Raw genomic sequence first — 25,250 nt, forward strand, 5'->3', positions numbered from 1 at the left:
CCCAATAGTATTCTATATAATAGTATTATATTAGTATGGAGTGTAAAGTGGTAATGTGTTATGTCTCTCATTGTGTTTCTTTTGGATTTTTTGCCACAGGCCACGGAGAGATTGTTCAGAGGATCTTGGATATGCTGAGTTTTTTATGGGCCATCGTTCAAGCCATGATGGATGGGCTGACCCAGTGGCTTAACCTGCTGACTAAGCAATATCGGGAAACGTCTGCGGTGCTGTGCAATGAACGCTACTTCTTTATCAAGAAAATACAGCAAGTAAAGACAATTTATTGCAAATTCGTCACATCAAATGCTCCCCTAAACATGTTGATTTAATTCTGATCTAATTCCTGGAAAAAAAAACTCCATTGGCAGCCTCACATGACAGCAGACTCTTCGGGCGACCATCTTTCTCAGGGAAGTGGGAGTTCTCATTTGAGTCACACCGAAAACGATTTCTCTACACCGTACAGGTTAGTGTCAGACTTAAAATGTATTAAAATGTATTGGTTTTGGAAATCCAAGGAAATGTAGCTGGAATAGGTGCAAATTCCTGAAGATCTAGAAAGTCCACAAATCGATCCCAAAGACCTGAAATATGAGCAGAATTGGTCCGCTTAAAATGAATGGCATATGTAGAAATACAACGGGCTCTCATTTCGGCGACCAAGCACAGACGCAGCACGCTTGCCTTGTGCCACGCTCCGCCCTACTCCGCCCTACTCCGCCCTTACGGGGTGTGGCCAGCGCACTTTGCTAATTTTAGTTTTTTTGTCTCACTTCCGTTTCTTCTTTTTGCACTTTGAAGCGCTTTAAGAACCTCTGAAGATCCCATTCTTGACCTTTAGAATTATTATAAAGGTCATTATGATTATTAGATCATTATTATAATTTTACAATAAAATAATAATTAGTAGTATTATTTTATAACAATAATAATTATTGTATAATTATACAATTAATATATTATATTGTAATATATATCATTATATAATTATAATAGTGTTAATATAATATATATAATTATAATAATTTATAAAATATATATTATAATAGTTATTATTAATTAATAATTATTATACAATAATTATACAATTAATATATTATATTATAATATATATCATTATATAATTATAGTAGTGTTAATATAATATATATATAATTATAATAATTTATCAAATATATATTATAATAGTTATTAATAATTATTAATAATTATTATACAAAAGGTTTAGAATTATTATAACGGTCATCATGATTATTAGATCATTATTATAATTTTACAATAAAATAATAACAATTATTAGTATTATTTTATAACAATAATAATAATTGTATAATTATATAATAATAATAATTATTAATTATTAATAATTATTATACAATAATTATACAATTAATATATTATATTATAATATATATCATATAATTATAGTAGTGTTAATATAATATATATATATAATTATAATAATTTATAAAATATATATTATAATTGTTATTATTAATTATTAATAATTATTATACAAAAATTATATAATTAGAATAGTGTTAATATAATATATATATAAAAAATTATAATAATTTATAAAAAATATATATAATAATAATAATATAATAATAATTATTATTAATTTTATTATTACAAAGATCAGGAGTGTACGTGTCCATTGTGGGAAATGCAACCTAATTATTATTCTTTTAATGTAGTTCATTAGGACATTTTTTTCAGAATTGCTGGAAATGTGAATTTCTCTTGGAAATAGTGTTTATCTAATCTATCTATATTTCATTTTTTTTGGACCAACTTGAGCTTTGATTATGACACACATTTGCTGTGGAATTTTTTCAAGTTGATTTTGTCCAGATTTTCATGGAAATTACATTTTTCTTAGCTTTATGTGGAAAGCAAATATCTCCAAGGTAGATCATGTCAGATGAGTGAACCTGGCAACCCAGAATGACTCGGGTACTATTCCAATGATAAAAGTGTTTTTTTTATTAATTTTGTGTGCACGCATGCTTACTTCACTCCCTTCCTCAGCTGCTTGGGAGATAGCCAGGTTGCGGAGGGCTCGGCTCCTCCCCCGAGGCTCGGCAGCACCGCCAACCTCTTGAATCCCGACCTTCTGCTCGGAAGCGGTGACCAGATACCCCATCAATCATCAATCGTGCAACAACACAGACACTCCAGAACAGCCAGTGAGGTGCTGGGAGACAGGTAGTCACGGTGATGTAACAATCAATTCATATTATGAATGATGGCCAACATAGTTGGGGTTCTTTGGGGATCTTTTCGGTATTCTCGACACCTTTTTCCCCTTTTGTAGGCACATCTTCATCGAAGAACTGGAAGAAAGCAGAATGTTCTACAGCAATCAAAACCGCGTACTGAAGCTGCTCTTCGCCACTCACAGTCTGTTGGCAGCCCACTCCGAGCTCGTTTGTTATTTCATCATCATCTTGAATCATTTGGTCAGCGCCTCCGTGATATCGCTGCTCCTGCCCATTCTGGTCTTTCTGTGGGCCATGTTGACTGTTCCCAGACCAAGCAAAAGGTTTTGGATGACTGCCATTGTCTACACGGAGGTATGCACGCTTCAAATACCGGGGTGGGCAAACTACGGCCCGGGGGCCACATCCGGCCCGCCAAGTGTTTCAATATGGCCCGCCTGTTTTTTGGTTGAGGTAGCTGCTTTATCAATTTCGTTATTTGATGTGGTCTGTTACAAAATGCTCCTGGAAAAAGGGACACAAGCACATAATAATAATAATAATAATAATAATAATAATAATACTATTATATTAATATTGTTGTTAATAATATTAATATAATAATGGCAGTAATATTATTATTATAACAAAATAATAATAATATAATAACATTACTATAACTAATAATAATAATTCTAATAAAAATAACAATAATAATAATAATAATAATAATAATAATAATAATAATAATGTCAATAATGATAATACTACTATTATATTAATATTGTTGTTAATAATATTAATATAATAATGGTAGTAATATTACAAAATACTCCTGGAAAAAGGAGCACAAGCACAATAATAGTAATACAAATAATGATAATAATACTACTATTATATTAATATTGTTGTTAATAATATTAATATAATAATGGCAGTAATATTATTATAACAAAATAATAATAATAATATAATAACATTACTATAACTAATAATAATAATTCTAATAAAAATAACAATAATAATAATGTCAATAATGATAATAATACTACTATTATATTAATATTGTTGTTAATAATATTAATATAATAATGGCAGTAATATTATTATTATAACAAAATAATAATAATAATAATATAATAACATTACTATAACTAATAATAATAATTCTAATAAAAATAACAATAATAATAATGTCAATAATGATAATAATACTACTATTATATTAATATTTTTGTTAATATTAATATAATAATGGTAGTAATATTACAAAATACTCCTGGAAAAAGGAGCACAAGCACAATAATAGTAATACAAATAATGATAATAATACTACTATTATATTAATATTGTTGTTAATAATATTAATATAATAATGGCAGTAATATTATTATTATAACAAAATAATAATAATAATAATATAATAACATTACTATAACTAATAATAATAATTCTAATAAAAATAACAATAATAATAATAATAATAATGTCAATAATGATAATAATACTACTATTATATTAATATTGTTGTTAATATTAATATAATAATGGTAGTAATATTACAAAATACTCCTGGAAAAAGGAGCACAAGCACAATAATAGTAATACAAATAATGATAATAATACTACTATTATATTAATATTGTTGTTAATAATATTAATATAATAATGGCAGTAATATTATTATTATAACAAAATAATAATAATAATAATATAATAACATTACTATAACTAATAATAATAATTCTAATAAAAATAACAATAATAATAATAATAATAATGTCAATAATGATAATAATACTACTATTATATTAATATTGTTGTTAATATTAATATAATAATGGTAGTAATATTACAAAATACTCCTGGAAAAAGGAGCACAAGCACAATAATAGTAATACAAATAATGATAATACTACTATTATATTAATATTGTTGTTAATAATATTAATATAATAATGGCAGTAATATTATTATTATAACAAAATAATAATAATAATATAATAACATAACAATAACCCCCCGGAAATTTTGTTATATCAATGCGGCCCGCGAGTCAAAAAGTTTGCCCACCCCTGTGTTAACTACTCCCTTCAGAGAGCAGCACCAACTGGGTCTAACAAGGACAGGAAAACGTTACAGCTGTGCAAGAAGACAAATATCTGAGAGTGTGTAGTTTTAAGACAAAGTCGCCTCACAGGTCGTCAGCTAATAATAACCTAATAATTAATAGCGGGATTGCCACTATTGTAATGATTATTACATGAATCCACGGTTTATCACAGTCCATTCATTCCACGCTGTGTTCAATGAATTTCAGCCATATATAAAGTTATAAAACTTTCTAAATATAGATTTTATTATGATTGGAGCCGTGTAGCATATCACCTAAAATCACTTTAACAATCATTTTTCCCACTCTGGAAGCCGTTGAAAAAAAAAAATACACATTCCGGGCACCCAGAGTGGTGTTCCCATGGAGATGAAACCATCAACACTTAAACACTGAAATAATTTCCCGGGTTGTTATTGATGGCCTACCATACTTATCTTAGTTTTTAGGGTTTGTGTAAAGCGTTTTGTGTAAGCCTTTCTCTTAAGCGCCCTCCTATAGCTGTAGTCATGTCGACCCCCCCGGGGTGGCGGAGGATCTCCTTTGTTTTATTTTGACTGTCTGTGTCCCCGTCCAGGTGATGGTGTTGGTAAAATACCTGTTCCAGTTTGGCTTTTTTCCTTGGAATAGTGTGTATGAGATGACTTTGAATGAAGACAAGCCTTTCTTTCCACCTCGCATCTTGGGTGTGGAGAAGACGGACACGTACATAAGATATGATCTCCTTCAGTTGCTGGCTTTGTTCTTCCATAGATCTTTGCTCATGGTGAGTTGTTTATGTTTATTGTTGTTGATTCGTTATTATTGATATGTCCGTGCTATGATACGCAGAGGATGAATGAATGAGTGTATTCTGTTTTTATTCATTCATTCATTTTCTACCGCTTTTCCTCACGAGGCACATGCTAGCTCGCAAACCAGAGAGCTAGCGACCTAAACGGTAGCCTCCAAGTTATTTCCTTTCAACTTAAAAAGCCAAAAACTTACCACTTCCACACAGATAGGGAGGATAACTCATTCATTCATTCATTTTCTACCGCTTTTTCCTCACGGGGGTCGCAGGGGGTGCTGGAGCCTATCCCAGCTGTCTTCGGGCGTAAGGCGGGGTACACCCTGGACTGGTCGCCAGCCAATCACAGGGCACATATAGACAAACAACCATTCACACTCACATTCATACCTATGGACAATTTGGAGTGGCTAATTAACCTAGCATGTTTTTGGAATGTGGGAGGAAACCGGAGTACCCGGAGAAAAGAACACACAAACTCCACACAGAGATGGCCGAGGGTGGGATTGAAGTCAGGTCTCCTAGCTGTGAGGTCTGAGCGCTAACCCCTAGACCACCGTGCCGCCCTCTGTTTTTATTTACGATTTTTATTTTTATAACGTGCCAACCGGCGGTCAAGTGGTTAGAGCGCAGCTAGGAGACCAGGGTTCAATTCCACCCTTCACCCTCGGCCATTTCTGTGTGGAGTTTGCATGTTCTCCCCCGTGCATGCGTGGGTTTATTCCGGGTACTCCGGTTTCCTCCCACATTCCAAAAAAAAACATGCTAGGTTAATTAGCGACTCCAAATTGTCCATAGGTATGAATGTGAGTGTGAATGGTTGTTTGTCTATATGTGCCCTGTGATTGGCTGGCCACCAGTCCAGGGTGTACCCCGCCTCTCGCCTGAAGACACCTGGGATAGGCTCCAGCATACCCGTGACCCTCATGAGGATAAGCGGTAGAAAATGAATGAACGAATTGAGTTCTAGCTCCTTCACATTTCTCAACCCATTCAGGACATTTAGCCTTCCAGCTACATTGCATATCATGCTGGGGGTGTTAGCATGCTAACATTAGCATAGCAAAATTTCTAGCCGCTTTCAATTGTAGAAACACATATAACGTAGCATTATTATGTTCATTCATTCATTCATTTTCTACCGCTTTTCTACCGACTGGTGGCCAGCCAATCACAGGGCACATATACACAAACAACCATTCACCCGCGACCCTCGTGGGGAAAAGCGGCAGAAAATGAATGAATGAATAACGTGCCAACTTCACTGGTTTTTGTATTTTTGGCTCCATCATCCGAATCATATTTGCCCTCTTCGCCATACTTTTCTGTGATGGAATCGTAAAACCTCCCACAGACATTATTATTATTATTATAGACATTATTATTATTGCTCACTAAGCGTGATCGTTTACGTATCTCACTGCTACTGTCTGGTCTCGCATGTCTTCATGATGACGCTTCAAGGGTCCAACATTTGGATTGACCTTGTATGACTTTGGATGTCCCATCATATGTCAGGAAGAGCTACATTCAAATATGTCTGCCTTTATTTGTATACAGCGTTACGGCCTGTGGGACCACAAAGACCCCTTGGAGGAACAGAGTAGCTCTTCAGAGAATAACAAAGAGAGCCGAGACAAAACCAAAGTGTGTAGTTTAAACTCTGCGTCCACCACTGAAAACCTAAACATCATCCACCTGGAACAACTTGAAAAGGTTGAGTATGTGCAAACAAATAAATGGTGATAAAAGAAGGATTTATTGAAGTTTTCTATTCCGTTCTTCTGTTCAACACAGGTGAATGTGGACGATGTTGGAATAAGCACTTGCAGCGTCACCACACAACTCCTTTCCGCTGACTCGGCAGCAGAACTCGTGCCTGGGCCGAATCCTTCTGGTGGCTCGGAAAAGGACGCAGTGAGCGGGAGCAATGAGGAGTTCATGGAGAAAGGCCAGCAGAAAAGCGGCGGCCTCCACTTCCGAAGGAAACTAAGAGAGCTTAAAAAACAGAATTCCAAAGGTGAGCGTCAACTAATGGAGTCAAAAGGCTGCAGGAGCTTTTACCCTGTTATTAAAAACAAAAACAAAAAAAAAAAGGCTACTCCATCCAACAATAAAACTACAAGCTAGTGGATCAACAATAGCCGTCAGTGGGGAATATTCCATTCTAGGCAGCCACCTCATGTTGGCAGAAGAATTCACACAATTGACCTCCAAAAAAAGAAAAAAAATCATTAAAAAAATAAAAATTCATTAAAAAAGATGGCCCTTTACGGACCTGTGACCAATTAAAGTGACTGGAAAATAAAAAAATGACAAATGATTAAAAATGGTCATCAAATTAATCACAATTGTCAAATTAATTAATCATGATTAATCACCATTTGCAACTATGCCCTTTAAAATATATATATTTAATGAACAAAATAAATTAAATGTATATATTAATTGATATATTATAATGTTAATTAATTATAATATATTAATTATAATAAAATTATATTATATATTAATATATATATATATAATATATTATTTATTTTTAATATTTATATATTATATATCTATAAATTAATAACAAAAATAAACTATGTTGTCAAATTAATTAATCATGATTAATCACCTATGCCCTTTTAAAAAATATTGAATGAACAACACGTTAAATTTATATAGTAATATATTATATTATATATTAATATATAATAAATATATGTTTCATTTATTATAATCTATTATTTATTTATAATATTTATATATTATATATTTAAAAAATGTATATCAGGAAAGCAGGAAGTGAACAAATGTAAGAGTTAGTGATTGTAAAAGTACCAGATGGAGGGGTAGGATTTAATAAGCTTTGCTTCTTCCTACTCCTTTTGGACATGTGGAACTGGGAACTGATTATGAGATGCACTCAATTGGAATCTGATGCATGTTCAAATGAAATTAAACCATTAGCATTAGCATTAGCATAAATTCCTTCAAAAGCAGCAGCACCAGTCCATGCCGTGACCCGCATATGAAGTCATTCATCACTATGTGCTCTGTGAAAGTTAATGCACCAATAATGCTTCAAATGACCAAAAGTATGACATGTAGTATACATATGTAGTATATCAAATGTTGTTGCATTTTTCCGGCTGTTTTTTTTAGAGTGTTTCATGGACGGAATAGGTGAAAAACTGCGATCTAGAACATGCAGTATAGAGAAATACACGTGTTTTTGTCTCATTGTAGATATGCTAATTTGACAGTATAAGTATATTGTTTCATATTGCACCTATTTTCTTTTTCATTCATCTCCGGCTAACACGATGCCCATTCCAGTGAAGTCCACCTCCGAGAGCTCATGTTCCAGCAAAGACCAAGGGAACAAAAAGAGGAAGGCCAAGAAGCGAGAAGTAGCCAGCCGTAGACTACAAACGATTCGACATAAGTTAAAACTAGCATTTATTTATGGGTGAGTCAGTCCCTGTTTGCATTTATGTATGAATCCGATACATTGCATGGCATGCACCATCTTACATGCTAACACTGCTATTGCACCATTTGCCTTTCTTCCCAGCATCCAGGGTGTTTACAAGCCCATTCAAGGTTTCTTCATTCATACCCTTCGAGGAGACTATCGGGTTGCCACCGATGTCTACGCGCTCATGTTCCTGACTGACGTCATCGACTTCATCGTCATTGTGTTTGGCTTTTGGGCTTTTGGGGTGAGCCTATCCCAGGCGGGGTACACCCGGATTGCCCCAGCCAATCCCAGGGCACATATAGACAAACAACCATTCACACTCACATTCATACCTATGGACAATTTGGAGTCGCTAATTAACCTAGCATGTTTTTTGTAATGTGGGAGGAAACCGGAGTACCCGGAGAAAAGAACATGCAAACTCCACACAGAGATGGCCGAGGGCCATTTACAACATATTGCGCAACTGCTGGGTCTTGAGACACATGCTAGCTCGCAAACTAGAGAGCTAGCGACCTAAATGGTAGCCTCCAAGTTATTTCCTTTTAACTTAAAAAGCCAAAAACTTACCACTTCCACACGGATAGGGAGGATAACTCATTCATTCATTCATTTTCTACCGCTTTTTCCTCACGAGGGTCGCAGGGGGTGCTGGAGCCTATCCCAGCTGTCTTCGGGCGAGAGGCGGGGTACACCCTGGACTGGTGGCCAGCCAATCACAGGGCACATATAGACAAACAACCATTCACACTCACATTCATACCTATGGACAATTTGGAGTGGCTAATTAACCTAGCATGTTTTTTGGAATGTGGGAGGAAACCGGAGTACCCGGAGAAAAGAACATGCAAACGCCACACAGAGATGGCCGAGGGCCATTTACAACATATTGCGCAACTGCAGGGTCTTGAGACACATGCTAGCTCGCAAACTAGAGAGCTAGCGACCTAAACGGTAGCCTCCAAGTTATTTCCTCTAAACTTAAAAAGCCAAAAACTTACCACTTCCACACGGATAGGGAGGATAACTATTAACAGTTATTTAACCTTTAACATGAACATTAATCAAAGGTAATATTTTTTTCTGGGTACATGATACCATACAGCATCCATATCAAACTTTCATATCAAGGCGGGGGCCTCAAACTAGTGTCCTGCGGGCCACATTTGGCCCGCGGGCCGCGAAATGTCTGCTATAAAGTTATACGTAACGATATAAACTAGCAGGATGGAATATGAAAGCGTGGTGTTTGGTCATCCCTAACAAATCTTCATAAGATGTCACCGTGACATTTTAATCTGATATTAATCTGATTAATCTCATGTTCCCGTAGAAGCACAGTGCAGCAGCTGATATAGCGTCCACCTTGTCAGAAGACCAGGTTCCTGAAGCGTTCCTGGTGATGCTCCTCATCCAGTTCAGTACCATGATCATTGACAGAGCGCTCTACCTGCGGAAGGCCGTCTTGGGGAAACTCATTTTCCAGGTTTGTTTTTCGCCACGTCGTTCATAAATCACATGTTTGAATGCCAAAGTATTTTGTTGCGTATGCATTACCTGGCCGCTTCACACTGCAAGCACCTGGATGAAGTTATCGTTTCCCTCTTATCCAAGGTGGGTCTTGTGTTTGGGATACACCTTTGGATGTTCTTCATCCTCCCGGCTGTCACTGAAAGGTACAGTAGAAATATTAAAATATGTTGCATACAGTGAGGGAAATAATTAGTTGAACCTCTGCAGAATGTCCAAGTCCCCCCCCCCCCGAACGGAGACATGATGATTATTTTTTACTTTCTGTTCTGCATTTTCTTAGTTTTCCGTTTCTTAATGGATGTCCCCTTACACTCAATCCTCACTTCCTGGTCAGTGTGTCCGAACGTGTGATGGAAGAACATTATGGGATAAATAGGGCTGTCAATCAATTCACATATTTCATAGTGATTAATCACATTTTGTCCATAGTTAACTCACAATTCATTGCATTTAATCGCAGATGGAAATAAGTTTTTATCTATAATAAGTAGGGCAAATCTCTTTGTGTTAAAGATTCGATGTGCACCTACAACGATAATTACATACGTACATTTTTTTAATGTAAAAGGATATCAATTTGGGAACTTTGGGCCATTATTTAAAAAAAATACAGTCAGCAAGCATATTTATGTATTATTTTTTTTATTATTTTTTAGTATTAGCATATTAGCTCCAAGTACAAATGAAAATACTGTAACGCTCTACGCTCAGCCAAGCACCAGACCAGATGGGCAGAACGACGTGCGGGTTCTGCCTCACTTCCTGTCCGTCACCCCTTTTCCTTCCCAACCCCGGAATTTATCTCTCCATTGCAACACATGCGCAAATACAACATGTAACACATAATACAGAATACAGAATACCCCTAAGGGTCATTACAATAGCTAAAACACAGGGCAATAGTCAGAAAACATTTAATCCAAATTGCAAACCTACTGTCATGTAAAAATACATAGAAATTCATCATTATATTACAGTAAATATTATTTTATTACAATACTCTTAACTATTTCCACAGTTCTTGAATTTTTAATGCGATTTGTCCTACTTTTTGGACGGTAATTGAACGCACCGAGGGCTGTATGGATGTATTTGGATGTATTTCCCCCCTTTTTTCTTTCACCTCATACTTGCTCCCGAATGCTGATACTATGTAGGAATGCATAAAGGTAAGATTTGATGACTTTGAGCGCTAATACGTATCATTGTGGTAGTTCCATGTCAAATGGCTAACGCTAGCAAAACAATGGACTTGGATTTGCGATTTGTCCTACTTTTTCGACGGCCATTAAACGCACCGATGCACCTTCTCTGATGCTAAGAGGGCTGTATGGATGTATTTGGATGTATTTTTCCCCTTTTTTCTTTTACCTCATACTTGCTCCCGAATGCTGATACTATGTAGGAATGCATAAAGGTAAGATTTGATGATTTTGAGTGCTTATGCGCATCATTGTGGTAGTTCCATGCTAAACGGCTAACGCTAGCATAACACTGGACTTCAGCTACGGACAGCCCGTCAATAGCAGCTGGAACTCCAATTTTAGCTGGCAGTTCAATGTAAAAATCATCAGAGAGATGTAAAAATGTAAACAACTACTTAGTTAGGCCACTCTTATGCTAAAGTAGCACTCTATATGACAATAAAAACAATACCTTCGCTGCTCCAGTCTCCGGCAGGCCATGTAATCCGTGATAAGTCAAACACGGCGACAGTAGATACAAATAACTACAAGAACCATCTGCCGGGGCTTTGAAGCTAACTTTACCAATTTAAATACGCTTTTCTTTCACCATTTACCATTAATATTTGTTCCGGCTTGTGGCTACAGTTAGTGTACTTCAACCAAACTACGGTGGGCGCCGAGGGTCAAACAGGAAGCAGTGCGCGTTAATCGCGTGTCAAAAAATGAGCCGCCGTTAAACTTGAACTTTTGCGTTATCATTGACAGCCCTAGCGATAAATAAAGCAAGTAGTCCTGAACTGAGCACAGGATCAACCAATTATTTCCCCACAGTCAATGATCACAAAGCAGACATGATTGTTTATTGAATCCTTTTGTTATATCTCTCTTGTCTCTCGTCATTTTTCTCCGTGTAGGAGGTTCAATCAGAACTTAGTGGCCCAGCTGTGGTACTTTGTCAAATGTATTTACTTTGCCCTGTCAGCATACCAGATCCGCTGCGGATACCCAACTCGTATTCTTGGCAACTTCCTCACCAAAAACTACAGCCACCTCAACTTGTTTCTCTTCCAAGGGTATGAAGCTCATGGTTGAACATGAATTCCCAAATCAGCTCCAGGAATATCGACTTATTTGTGAATATGTGCTTGTGTCTGTGTAGTTTCCGTCTGGTCCCTTTCCTCGTAGAGCTGCGAGCCGTGATGGACTGGGTTTGGACTGATACGACCTTGTCTCTGTCCAACTGGATGTGTGTAGAGGACATTTATGCCAATATTTTCATCATCAAATGCAGCCGTGAGACGGAGAAGGTATAAGTCCAGTGAGTCCGTGATGACTACATGTCTGCATATCTGGTCCATGTATATGCAGTTAGAGTTACAGTTGCACAATTATGTATTCATAAACAAGTTAAAAGATACCAAAACTTAGGAACGACTCAGTCAATACATAACATTCATTCATTCATTCATTTTCTACCGCTTTTTCCTCACGAGGGTCGCGGGGGTGCTGGAGCCTATCCCAGCTGTGGCCGAGGGCCATTTACAACATATTGCGCAACTGCAGGGTCTTGAGACACATGCTAGCTCGCAAACCAGAGAGCTAGCGACCTAAACGGTAGCCTCCAAGTTATTTCCTTTCAACTTAAAAATCCAAAAACTTACCACTTCCACACGGATAGGGAGGATAACTCATTCATTCATTCATTTTCTACCGCTTTTTCCTCACGAGGGTCGCAGGGGGTGCTGGAGCCTATCCCAGCTGTGGCCGAGGGCCATTTACAACATATTGCGCAACTGCAGGGTCTTGAGACACATGCTAGCTCGCAAACCAGAGAGCTAGCGACCTAAACGGTAGCCTCCAAGTTATTTCCTTTCAACTTAAAAATCCAAAAACTTACCACTTCCACACGGATAGGGAGGATAACTCATTCATTCATTCATTTTCTACCGCTTTTTCCTCACGAGGGTCGCAGGGGGTGCTGGAGCCTATCCCAGCTGTCTTGGGGCGAGAGGCGGGGTACACCCTGGACTGGTCGCCAGCCAATCACAGGGCACATATAGACAAACAACCATTCACACTCACATTCATACCTATGGACAATTTGGAGTGGCTAATTAACCTAGCATGTTTTTGGAATGTGGGAGGAAACCGGAGTACCCGGAGAAAACCCACGCATGCACGGGGAGAACATGCAAACTCCACACAGAGATAGCCGAGGGTGGGAATTGAACCCTGGTCTCCTAGCTGTGAGGTCTGTGCGCTAACCACTAGACCGCCGCGCCGCCCCCAATACATAACAATACAGAACAATTTATTAAACTTGACGAATCATAATGTGAAAGATGTTGTCATCATCTTATCTCCCTTCAGAAATATCCACAGCCGAAAGGACAAAAGAAAAAGAAGATGGTGAAATATGGAATGGGTGGACTCATCATCCTCTTCTTAGTGTGCATCATCTGGTTTCCCCTGCTCTTCATCTCATTGGTCAGATCTGTGGTGGGTGTGGTCAACCACCCCATTGACGTCACCGTTACCGTCAAGCTCGGAGGATATGAGGTAACCTCTGCTTCCTCATTCGTGTGTTTGTAGTTTAGGATATGAGCTTGTTATTAGCGGGTGTAAAATTGAAATATGAATTCTTACAGCTTAATATTGATATCTTGGAGGAATGTTCCGATCCATCAGCAACCGATCAAAATCATCGGGTTTCCATAAAAACTATGGGGTTGGCACGTGTCCATAAACAATCTGATAGAACAAAAGCCGCAGAAATGACATTTATATTATCTCTGAATAAATGTAGGAAAAGTTAAACATAATATTGCTCTCATGCTAGTCTCATGTGCACTCACGTGCCCCATGACGCCAGACGGTAAACATGGTTGATACCGTCTTTAATGCTATTCACTCCCGCTAAGCGGCCTCTCCCCTTTGTATCTCCGCGGGGATCTCTGATGGCTCGGCATAGCGAAGGGGTGCTCAAAGCTAACAGCTTTGTGCAAGCTACGAACGTAACAAGATGAACATCTGTAGCTACGGACTTGCTTAAGGGTTCGCTATGGCACAAAAACAATAACAAAGTAACTATAAAATTCCCGCAGAAATTTTGATGGGCTTGCCACCTGTGCTGTGAACCTCGGGCCCGGTGCGCCAACGGCTACCATGCTAGCACCTAGCAAGACAGCCTCAAGTACCGAAAAGGTTGATGCAGTCCCATAGTGTCCTCACATCATGCTATGTGTTTATTTGCCTTTAGAAATGAGTAAATTAGCTAAAATGCTAACATGCTAACAGTCATCATGCTAGCACCTAGCAAGAGGGCCTCAAGTTTAGAAAGTGCCAAGGTTGTCCTATAACCCTCCTACATCATGCCATGTGTGCATTTGCCTTTAGACATGAGTAAATTAGCTTAAATGCTAACATGCGAGCAATTAGCATTTAGCCACAGGGAGAGTTGAGAAGTTTATCTCAAAAATGAGCCGTGAATCACGTTTCTACGTGGCCGTATGGCTGAGCTACAAGGGCTGTGAAAAGTCTGTAAATTCTCGTTTTCCCTGGAATGTGGCTGTTCTAAAAATAGAACAGGTGTATCTAATCTAGTGGCCCATTTTTGAACGTTTCGGTGAATAGCGTCGCCATGGTTACACAAAACGTTCCAAAAAATAAATACCGCTGTAGTCCTGAGCGTCAGGATTCCGGCGGTGTAACATGTTTGGGGGTCCTTCTTGCGGTTTTGGCCGCATTACGCGCACAAAAATGGGAAGATTAAGATATAATAATAGCTAAACATCACAAGGAATAACAATATGGGCTTGCATTACTGAGCAAGCCCATAATAAATAAAGCACTATGAAACACTTAAAACACTGCAGAAGACACAGAGCTGCTATAACTAGCGTGAACTCGGGTGGCGCCATCTTGAGACATGAGACCTTCGCATTGTTTTTTTTTTTTGATATTGTGCTTCAAATTAATATCATAAATAAAACGAGGTTTGAATTCCGTTTGACAGGCTTGACACAGGCTGCATCAGTCCGTGCCAGCATGTTTGATCACTCCCTCGTCAAACCTCCCCTTTTCCCGCATCTTTGTTCGCACGCTTTGCCTCGCTGTCACTAGTGCCAGCTCGCTAGAGTTATCTGCCTAGCTTCTGGTTTCTGACTTTCGTAACGTTTTTAGCAGAGTGACGTTTTAGTTTCAAAACAAACAAGCAACCTGGTTAGTTTGGAGCTCATTTTTGTCCCACATGGGGTACATACTAACTTTTTCAAGGGACCAATTTACCTCTGTCTCATTCATTCATTATTTTCTACCGCTTATCCTCACGCGGGGGTGCTGGAGCCTATCCCAGCTGTCTTCGGGTGAGAGGCGGGGTTACACCCTGACACCCAGCCAATCACAGGGCACATATAGACAAACAACCATAGCTACCTAGCAACTTAGTTGTTTTTGGAATGTGGGAGGAAGGCGGAGTACCCGGAGAAAAGTGCAAAAATGCAAACTCCACACAGAGATGGCCGAGGGTGGGATTGAACTCGGGTCTCTCCTAGCTGTGAGGCCGCCGTGCAGCCCTCTCGTGAACATAAAGCCTGGTGATACTATCAGAGTGGTCTGGAGATGTTGTGTTTGAGCACCAGCGATATTTCCTGTGTCCAGCCTCTCTTCACCATGAGCGTCCAGCAGCAGTCCATTCAGCCTTTCACACAGACGGAGTATAATGAACTTAGCAAAAAGTTTGGCAACAACGCGGTACGTATAGTCATCTTGGAGTCAAACACCAGAAGCATTGGGATTTATTCTTGAATTCACTTTTGATTGTTTTGATTTCTTTTAGGTAGCCATGCAATTCATTTCCCTGTACGGTTGCGAGGACGTTGTCACAGCCATGATTGAAGGCAGCTCGGGATCAGTGTGGAGAATAAGCCCCCCCAGCAGACAGGAAGTGATCAAAGAACTTCTGGAAAGCCCCGCTGACCTAACATTACGTCTGTCGTGGAATTTCCAAAGGTTTGTGTGCGCTAGATGCTAATCCATTCATGAATGGTGTTGACCAGGCAACAGCAGCGTATCTTCCGCACAGTTTCAATTCCGGGGTCTATTTCTATTTCGGGGAGATGGGCGCACCAAGGCGTACCGTGTCATGAGTCACATGTTAAACATACGTTTGGCGTCTGAGTGTGGAATGCGGTTAGCAAACTTTATCTTCTTGCTCAGCATAAACTCGCTCTCGTAACTGCAGTGAAAGGAGAGGCCAAAAAACACAACAATGGTTGCCTGAACCGTTCGGTTGGCACAGGGGTGGGCAAACTACGGCCCGGGGGCCACATGCGGCCCACCAAACGTTTGAATCCGGCCCGCCAGTTGCTTTTAAGTATTTCAACTTTTAACATACCAGCTGGCAACATGACTTTCAAGTCGGATGTCTTATTCAGTAAAAAAATAAAAAAAAAATCGTAGTTTGATGTGGTCTGATGTTTAAAGTGCTCCTGAAAAAAAGGAAACAAGAACATATAGCTGATAGTATGACAATTAAAATTAGACAAATAATTCAAGGCGTAAAATTATTAAAATTATTACAAATTATTTAAATTATTTAAAAAAATATTACAAATTATTAAACATTATTAAACATTATTCAAAAAAATAAAATTATTAAAAATTATTAAAAAATTATTAAAAATTATTAAAAATTATTAAAAATTATTAAAAATTTATAAAAGAAATATTAAACATTATTAAAAATTATTAAAAATTATTAAACATGATTAAACATGATTAAAAATTATTAAAAAATATATTAAAAATATGAAAAATTATTAAAAATTATTTTAAAAATATTTAAAAAATATTAAAAATCATTAAAATTATTTCAATTATAAGCGTAAAATCATGTGTGTTAAATATATGTTCTGGCCCCCCGCACAATTTTGTTAACTCAATGCGGCCCATGAGTCAAAAAGTTTGCCCACCCCTGGGTTGGCAACACCCTCAACTGTGAATGATGGATGTACCAACCCCCCACTACCTGAGCCCAAGCGCCACTCGGCAAGCGCTTCCTCCGTGTTCACCTCAATATCGCCATCAAGCCGGAGTCTGCCAGTCGTTGGATAGTCCTCTGGCAGCGCCACCGTCATTGCTCCATGACATCCATTCCACACTTCGTAGTGTCGTACATGGCGACCGTGGTTGGCTTCCTTTAATTGCTGTCAACCGCTCTCAATCACGCTGTTAACGATGCTTAACTCGCCTATGCCACAAAATATGCTCAGCCACCATCAGTGGAAAAAAGATGGTATCGATATCGACCGATACTTGCTTCAAAACGCAGAACCCTTCTGTCGATGATCCTGCAAAACGTGCCTCAAACATTTGAAAGCCAACCTGAACAGTCCAGTGGCCATGTCGCTTGAGCACATGTCTCTGCTGTCTTATCCGTGTCGTTAAAAAGCGTCATCCATACATTTGATATAGCCGTGGAAGTAGCACAGCATGCTACCGGGATGACACTCACTCGCTGCTATGTTTTGTCCTGAATCCCCAACAGGGACCTGGGTAAAGGAGGGACTGTGGAGCACACGTATGACAAACATTCCATTCATCTGGAGCCGGGGAATCCCGTCAGAGCCAATCTGGCTTCTCTTCTGGTGGGCAATCGCACCAAGCCCGTGTACGTGTACACTCTTTAAAAACAGTCCATATATGTTCATTTGATGACAGCTGTCATTCACCTGTCTTCTTGTCTTATTCCCAGGCATGTTCCTAACATGTTCCCAAATTACATCCGGGCCCCCAATGGAGCAGAGGCCAAACCAGTCAGTCAACTATATGAAGGTCAATCGATCAATCGGACTGTAGTTGTAGAGCACCTTCCACCTTGACCTTGATCATTCGTTCATTTTCTACCGCTTATCCTCACGAGGGTCGCAGGGGGTGCTGGAGCCTATCCCAGCCAATCCCAGGGCACATATAGACAAACAACCATTCACACTCACATTCATACCTATGGACAATTTGGAGTGGCTAATTAACCTAGCATGTTTTTGGAATGTGGGAGGAAACCGGAGTACCCGGAGAAAAGAACATGCAAACTCCACACAGAGATGGCCGAGGGTGGGATTGAATGGGGGTCTCCTAGCTGTGAGGCCTGTGTGGTAACCACTCGCGCTCCGTGCATCTATGGCTATGGATTTCAACTTCCAAGGGATTTTTATTTTTGTTTGTTTTCAAAAAAAGTGGTCAAAATTTTGGCTGTGTCATCATTAGCCCTATTATATAGTACTATTACATAGTCTTTAGCCCTATTATATAGTACTATTACATAGTCTTTAGCCCTATTATATAGTACTATTACAAAGACTATTACATAGTCATTAGCCCTATTATATAGTACTATTACATAGACTATTACATAGTCATTAGCCCTATTGTATAGTACTATTACATAGACTATTACATAGTAATTAGCCCTATTATATAGTACTATTACGTAGTCTTTAGCCCTATTATATAGTACTATTACAAAGACTATTACATAGTCATTAGCCCTATTATATAGTACTATTACATAGACTATTACATAGTCATTAGCCCTATTGTATAGTACTATTACATAGACTATTACATAGTAATTAGCCCTATTATATAGTACTATTACGTAGTCTTTAGCCCTATTATATAGTACTATTACAAAGACTATTACATAGTCATTAGCCCTATTATATAGTACTATTACATAGACTATTACATAGTCATTAGCCCTATTATATAGTACTATTACATAGACTATTACATAGTCGTTAGCCCAATTATATAGTACTATTACATAGACTATTACATAGGCATTAGCCCTATTATATAGTACTATTACATAGACTATTACATAGTCATTAGCCCTATTGTATAGTACTATTACATAGACTATTACATAGTCATTAGCCCTATTGTATAGTACTATTACATAGACTATTACATAGTAATTAGCCCTATTATATAGTACTATTACAAAGACTATTACATAGTCATTAGCCCTATTATATAGTACTATTACATAGACTATTACATAGTCATTAGCCCTATTATATAGTACTATTACATAGACTATTACATAGTAATTAGCCCTATTATATAGTACTATTACATAGTCATTAGCCCTATTATATAGTACTATTACATAGACTATTACATAGTAATTAGCCCTATTATATAGTACTATTACATAGACTATTACATAGTAATTAACCCTATTGTATAGTACTATTACATAGACTATTACATAGTCATTAGCCCAATTATATAGTACTATTACATAGACTATTACATAGGCATTAGCCCTATTATATAGTACTATTACATAGACTATTACATAGTAATTAACCCTATTGTATAGTACTATTACATAGACTATTACATAGTCATTAGCCCAATTATATAGTACTATTACATAGACTATTACATAGGCATTAGCCCTATTATATAGTACTATTACATAGACTATTACATAGTCATTAGCCCTATTGTATAGTACTATTACATAGACTATTACATAGTCATTAGCCCTATTGTATAGTACTATTACATAGACTATTACATAGTAATTAACCCTATTGTATAGTACTATTACATAGACTATTACATAGTCATTAGCCCTATTGTATAGTACTATTACATAGACTATTACATAGTCATTAGCCCTATTGTATAGTACTATTACAAAGACTATTACATAGTCATTAGCCCTATTGTATAGTACTATTACATAGACTATTACATAGTCATTAGCCCTTTTGTATAGTACTATTACATAGACTATTACATAGTAATTAGCCCTATTATATAGTACTATTACATAGTCATTAGCCCTATTATATAGTACTATTACATAGACTATTACATAGTAATTAGCCCTATTATATAGTACTATTACATAGACTATCACATAGTCATTAGCCCTATTATATAGTACTATTACATAGACTATTACATAGTAATTAACCCTATTGTATAGTACTATTACATAGACTATTACATAGTCATTAGCCCTATTGTATAGTACTATTACATAGACTATTACATAGTAATTAACCCTATTATATAGTACTATTACATAGACTATTACATAGTCATTAGCCCTATTGTATAGTACTATTACATAGACTATTACATAGTAATTAACCCTATTGTATAGTACTATTACATAGACTATTACACAGTCATTAGCCCTATTGTATAGTACTATTACATAGACTATAACAATCATTAGCCCTATTAATGTTCTTAAGTCCCCCTAAATAATTTCATCATTTTCTTTTTTTTATAGATTTATTTTTTTTTTACAAAAAAAATCTGACAAATTTCATATAATAGGGCAAAAACAGGCTAATAAGCAAGCCAATAAGTATGCTAATACTAGCCCACTACTACTAGTAATCCTTTAGATTTTAACAGTACTTTTAACAGAGTTACATGTGCTGAGGGCCAATAAAAAAAACAACAACAAAAAATGGTTGCGGTCCAGAAAGGCCCCTGCCCCACAGTTTGGACACCCTTGTTTCTAGTATTTCAACTTAATGCATTTTGTTCTCTTTATATAATGACTTTACATGTTAATAATTCATTATTATTGTTATTATTATACAAATTACTGTTTTTTTCACTAATTTTGCTGATGCTTTTTGAGGGCAAAAACAATACAAACCTGCCGCAGGCTTTAAATGGCATAAAGTTTGATGTTAGCATCACATGACATAGCCATGCACTCCAAGTACGTCTGTTTTAACGCCATCGCTTGTGTGTTTTAGGAAATGATGGCGGCTACCAGAATATAACCCTTTTCTTGATGAGTGACAAGTCATCCAGCGGGAAACAGGAGTGGTGGGACATTGCCGTTGGGGGCTGCGACCCTTCTTCGTGTGGAGTTCTCTCCATGATCATATTCAATGACAAAGTCAGTCCACCCAGCCTTGGCTTCCTCGCCGGTTATGGGTGAGGAACTCCAATCCGCATGTACACTATCAAAGTATTTTATTTATCGACTAGTATAAGTCGCACAAAGCCAAAAATACATCATTAGCTAGAAAAAAAACATACTGGAGTATAAGTGGCATTTTTTGCAGGTAATTTATTTTCCAAACTACTTGACCAAAACAGACATTACGCCATCTTGGAAGGCAAGTTCTAACAATAATAAAATAGAGAACAGTCTGAATAGGTGTAAGATATGCTGACACAATGCTTATTATTATTCATTCATTCATTCATTTTCTACCGCTTTTTCCTCACGAGGGTCGCGGGGGGTGCTGGAGCCTATCCCAGCTGTCTTCGGGCGAGAGGCGGGGTACACCCCGGACTGGTCGCCAGCCAATCACAGGGCACATATAGACAAACAACCATTCACACTCACATTCATACCTATGGACAATTTGGAGTGGCTAATTAACCTAGCATGTTTTTGGAATGTGGGAGGAAACCGGAGTACCCGGAGAAAACCCACGCATGCACGGGGAGAACATGCAAACTCCACACCGAGGGCGGGGACCGAACCCTGGTCTCCTAGCTGTGAGGTCTGCGCACTAACCACCAGACCGCCGTGCCGCCCTTGCTTATTATTATTATGCTACACAAAAAATAAACATGATCATTTATAAGTCGCTCTGGAGTATAAGTCGCAGGAACAGCCAACCTATGAAAAAAAGTGCCACTTATAGTCCGGAAAATACGGTACTTTTGTAGATCATTGTTCTATACCGGGGGTCGGCAACCTTTATCATTAGAAAAGCTACTTTGGTTATCTTAAAAAAAACATAACAGTTCATGAAACTATGTGTCAAAAATGCAAAAAAAAATCACCACTCTTGTCGAAGGGAGCTGCCACAAAAGGGACAAAAGAGCCGCGGGTTGCCGACCCCTGTTCAATACGCTTGTGCGCTTTTTCTGTTTGGTGTGGCACCATCCATCTTCAACCGCTTATCCAAGGTCGGGAAGCCCAGACCAACGATGTACAGTTCCTCCTTTCGGTCACCACCTAAAGCTCATAGGCCGTAGGTGAGGGTAGGAATGATGGCCGACCGGTAAATTGAGAGCTCAGCTCCTTGTTCACGGACGCCGCACCACTTCACCTGTCCATGTTGTTTACAGTAGTTAAAAAATACGTTGGAATCCATGTTAGAAAATTTGATATGATGCATGACTTTCATGACTTTTAGCAAAAAAAAAAGGTTCCCGACATGTATTATATTTGGGAAAATATCCAAGGTGACACGATACTTGATTGACAGGCCATACTAATTGGCAATGATTGTTTATTTGCAGCATCATGGGTTTGTATGTGTCTGTGGTCCTCGTCATTGGAAAGTTTGTACGAGGCTTCTTCAGTGAGATCTCCCACTCCATCATGTTTGAGGAGCTTCCCTGTGTCGACCGCATACTGAAGCTCTGCATGGACATCTTTCTGGTCGGTGCCCAAACAAAAATCACATAGAAAATGTGATTTCTTTGAAATCATCCTCTGCAAGCTAAGATTACTGAATATTTTCCAGGTGCGTGAAACTGGAGAGCTGGAGCTGGAAGAGGAGCTTTATTCAAAACTCATCTTCCTTTATCGGTCCCCGGAAACCATGATCAAATGGACCAGGGACATCCGAAGCCAAGACAGACACTGACCAAATGATTGGTTGTCAGCCCAAAGGAATACTGTCCATGAAATATTCCCTTATGAAGTTGTAGTCGGTAGAACATTTCAAGAATGGCCATGGAACTTTGAGATCAAAGAACGTTCACTATTGTTACCTGTACGCATGTTGGATATCCTAAGGTGGTGGCGCTTTTAATTCCCACGTTGGTCAACATGGATTCTTATTCTTCAGACCACGCCTCTTCATGCTGCACTTGTATGTTTTTTTTACGTTGCCATGACAATTAGGGATGCTCTCATGGGGTTTTATTCTACCGATTCCGATCATCTGTGAGTGAAGTTGGACGATTGGACTGATTACATAGTTTATGTGTAAATGTTTACATTTATTTATGATTGATTATGATTGAGTGCTATTGGCCTGTGGTGTCGTATCACAGGGAACGGTTAGGATAATTGTCAGAATTCCTGGTTCCACCTTTTCTGCTGGGAAGCACAAGATCAACTTCATTTATACCGAAAAATATTTGATGTAGTTTTTCAAATGAACATTCAGTAAATCACTGGTGAAACTCTCAAGGTGAGACGCCTTCTTTAAATAGGAACTTTGGAATTTTGCCCATCATTTACAATCCTTATATGAAAAATGAATACATGTTTATTTCCCTTTTCTATGCATTTTAACAGCAGAAAAACTAGGTTAACATGAGCTAGCTAACAATGCAAGTCATTGGGAGACACCTATTTCGACTACAAAACCCTCTTCTATCGTTTTATATACATGCAGTGATCATGCAAGAACGAGTACATGGATGATAGCATGTAATACTTGCAGTATTTGCCGTATTTTGGTAGGTATAAGCCACAGGTGATCAGGTGGAAAGGCATTCATGCCGATCATGTGCTTTTTCATCGGCTGATATTAACACGTGTAGGCAATTGTCAAACGCTAAGCTACAGTATCTGATCACTCACGTTTCAATCTCATTCCACTTTCTGCCATTTTTGTTTACACATTTTGCCCGGCTCTCACTGCTTCTCAGTTAGCTTAGCAATCTCGTTCTCTTGTAATTGTAATACTGATGACTTGTCTTCAAAACAATAGATGTGCGTCTAAGTTGTTCAACACACGTCAGCACATGGTGTCCATCCATCCATCCATCCATCTATCCATCCATCTGACCATCCATCCGAAACAGGTAAGAGCAGACTTTCCTCTCCCCGGCTACATTGGATCCACCAGCTCCCCCTGGTGGATCCCAAGGCATTCGCAGGCGTTCGCATTTGAGAGACTCGCCAAAGCAAATGAGCCTGAACAATGTCTACTATTGAAGATTCATAAAGTAGAATGAAAGTGGCAGTGTACATGAACTCATTCAATCCCAGCCATTTACCAAAAGACCACTCCAGAGTGTACATGTACATGTGTCATTCTGTCATGGCGTGAGGGTAAACATGAGACCACGTGACACAAGCAGGAAGTGTGAGGAAGGCTAGCCCGTCTGAGTTCAGACGCCTCCGAACGTCTGGCCGTCGTAGACCGGGTAGGCTACTGGCCTAGTAGGACGCAGAACCCGAATTCAAACACACCCAATGCTACACTACCGGCGGAACTAAAAAATAACACAAACTCAAAAACAGGAAAGTAAATGCGAATAGAAACAGAACGGAACACAACAGGAAGTATTTACAAAATAAGAGCCTATGACCGGAACCTAAGGCTATATAGACCATGACAGTTTGGGAACACATTTCTAAATAGTTCGCTAAATCTAACCCGGACCCAGGAAAACAGGAGATTATTTGTGACCATTGTAATTATATATAAATTATACAGTATGTATTAATTATTTGTAGTAAATATAACAGTATATACAGTACTTTAGCATCGCGATCCACACTCCTGACCAGAAGATGGCGGTAATGCACATCATAAGTTGCTTCCGGTATAAAGAAGAAGACTGAAATGGAGGGAGGGCGGAAGAAGAGTCGAATGCAATTCTGACAAGTGGAGTCTATACGAATAAATTAATAAAAGACAAACAGGCATTGTCCTCTTCAAACACAACAACAGCATGTCGGAGTCTTTAAACGCTTGCGGCCTGCTTGGTTCTTCCTCACAAATGGATCTGATGAACGAGGAAACGGTAAGACTTTCACGATGTTCTACATTCAGATATGTGTTTGGACATTAATTTACTAGTATTAGTAGTAGTAGTATTATTAGTAGTAGTATTAGTAGTGTAGCGTGAAGTGTGACCCTGAAATAATAGCTTCCTTTTTATACCGGAAAATGGTGCCTTTGGTATGAGTGTG

General features: G+C 38.1%; 2 protein-coding genes across 6 annotated transcripts in view; both read left to right on the forward strand.

The window, feature by feature from the left end:
• Window positions 1–23,513, forward strand: part of piezo1 (piezo-type mechanosensitive ion channel component 1) — a 73,439-nt gene extending 49,926 nt beyond the window's left edge. Inside the window, exons 34-54 of one of the 5 annotated variants that reach the window (XM_058056645.1) lie at window positions 100–272; window positions 372–469; window positions 2,038–2,214; window positions 2,324–2,582; window positions 4,898–5,086; window positions 6,671–6,826; window positions 6,908–7,130; window positions 8,438–8,570; window positions 8,676–8,823; window positions 9,916–10,068; window positions 10,197–10,258; window positions 12,217–12,375; window positions 12,462–12,609; window positions 13,673–13,861; window positions 15,962–16,054; window positions 16,140–16,312; window positions 17,850–17,972; window positions 18,057–18,136; window positions 21,103–21,286; window positions 22,613–22,754; window positions 22,840–23,513. In XM_058056645.1, the coding sequence (XP_057912628.1) occupies window positions 100–272; window positions 372–469; window positions 2,038–2,214; window positions 2,324–2,582; window positions 4,898–5,086; window positions 6,671–6,826; window positions 6,908–7,130; window positions 8,438–8,570; window positions 8,676–8,823; window positions 9,916–10,068; window positions 10,197–10,258; window positions 12,217–12,375; window positions 12,462–12,609; window positions 13,673–13,861; window positions 15,962–16,054; window positions 16,140–16,312; window positions 17,850–17,972; window positions 18,057–18,136; window positions 21,103–21,286; window positions 22,613–22,754; window positions 22,840–22,962 (3,185 nt within the window). In that variant the 3' untranslated portion in view covers window positions 22,963–23,513. Of the gene's footprint in view, window positions 1–99; window positions 273–371; window positions 470–2,037; window positions 2,215–2,323; window positions 2,583–4,897; window positions 5,087–6,670; window positions 6,827–6,907; window positions 7,131–8,437; window positions 8,571–8,675; window positions 8,824–9,915; window positions 10,069–10,196; window positions 10,259–12,216; window positions 12,376–12,461; window positions 12,621–13,672; window positions 13,862–15,961; window positions 16,055–16,139; window positions 16,313–17,849; window positions 17,973–18,056; window positions 18,137–21,102; window positions 21,287–22,612; window positions 22,755–22,839 lie in introns of those variants that run through there. The other 4 variants (XR_009120181.1, XR_009120182.1, XR_009120183.1 and 1 more) reach the window with 4 other exon arrangements.
• Window positions 23,514–24,839: 1,326 nt separating this feature from the next.
• The window catches only part of vps8 (VPS8 subunit of CORVET complex), a 40,969-nt gene continuing 40,558 nt past the window's right edge, over window positions 24,840–25,250 (forward strand). The window contains exon 1 of the mRNA XM_058056647.1: window positions 24,840–25,081. Coding sequence (XP_057912630.1) covers window positions 25,010–25,081 — 72 coding nt within the window. The 5' untranslated portion in view covers window positions 24,840–25,009. The remainder of the gene's footprint in view (window positions 25,082–25,250) is intronic.

This window comes from Doryrhamphus excisus, chromosome 19, assembly GCF_030265055.1.
Source record: "Doryrhamphus excisus isolate RoL2022-K1 chromosome 19, RoL_Dexc_1.0, whole genome shotgun sequence".
Taxonomy (NCBI): domain Eukaryota; kingdom Metazoa; phylum Chordata; class Actinopteri; order Syngnathiformes; family Syngnathidae; genus Doryrhamphus; species Doryrhamphus excisus.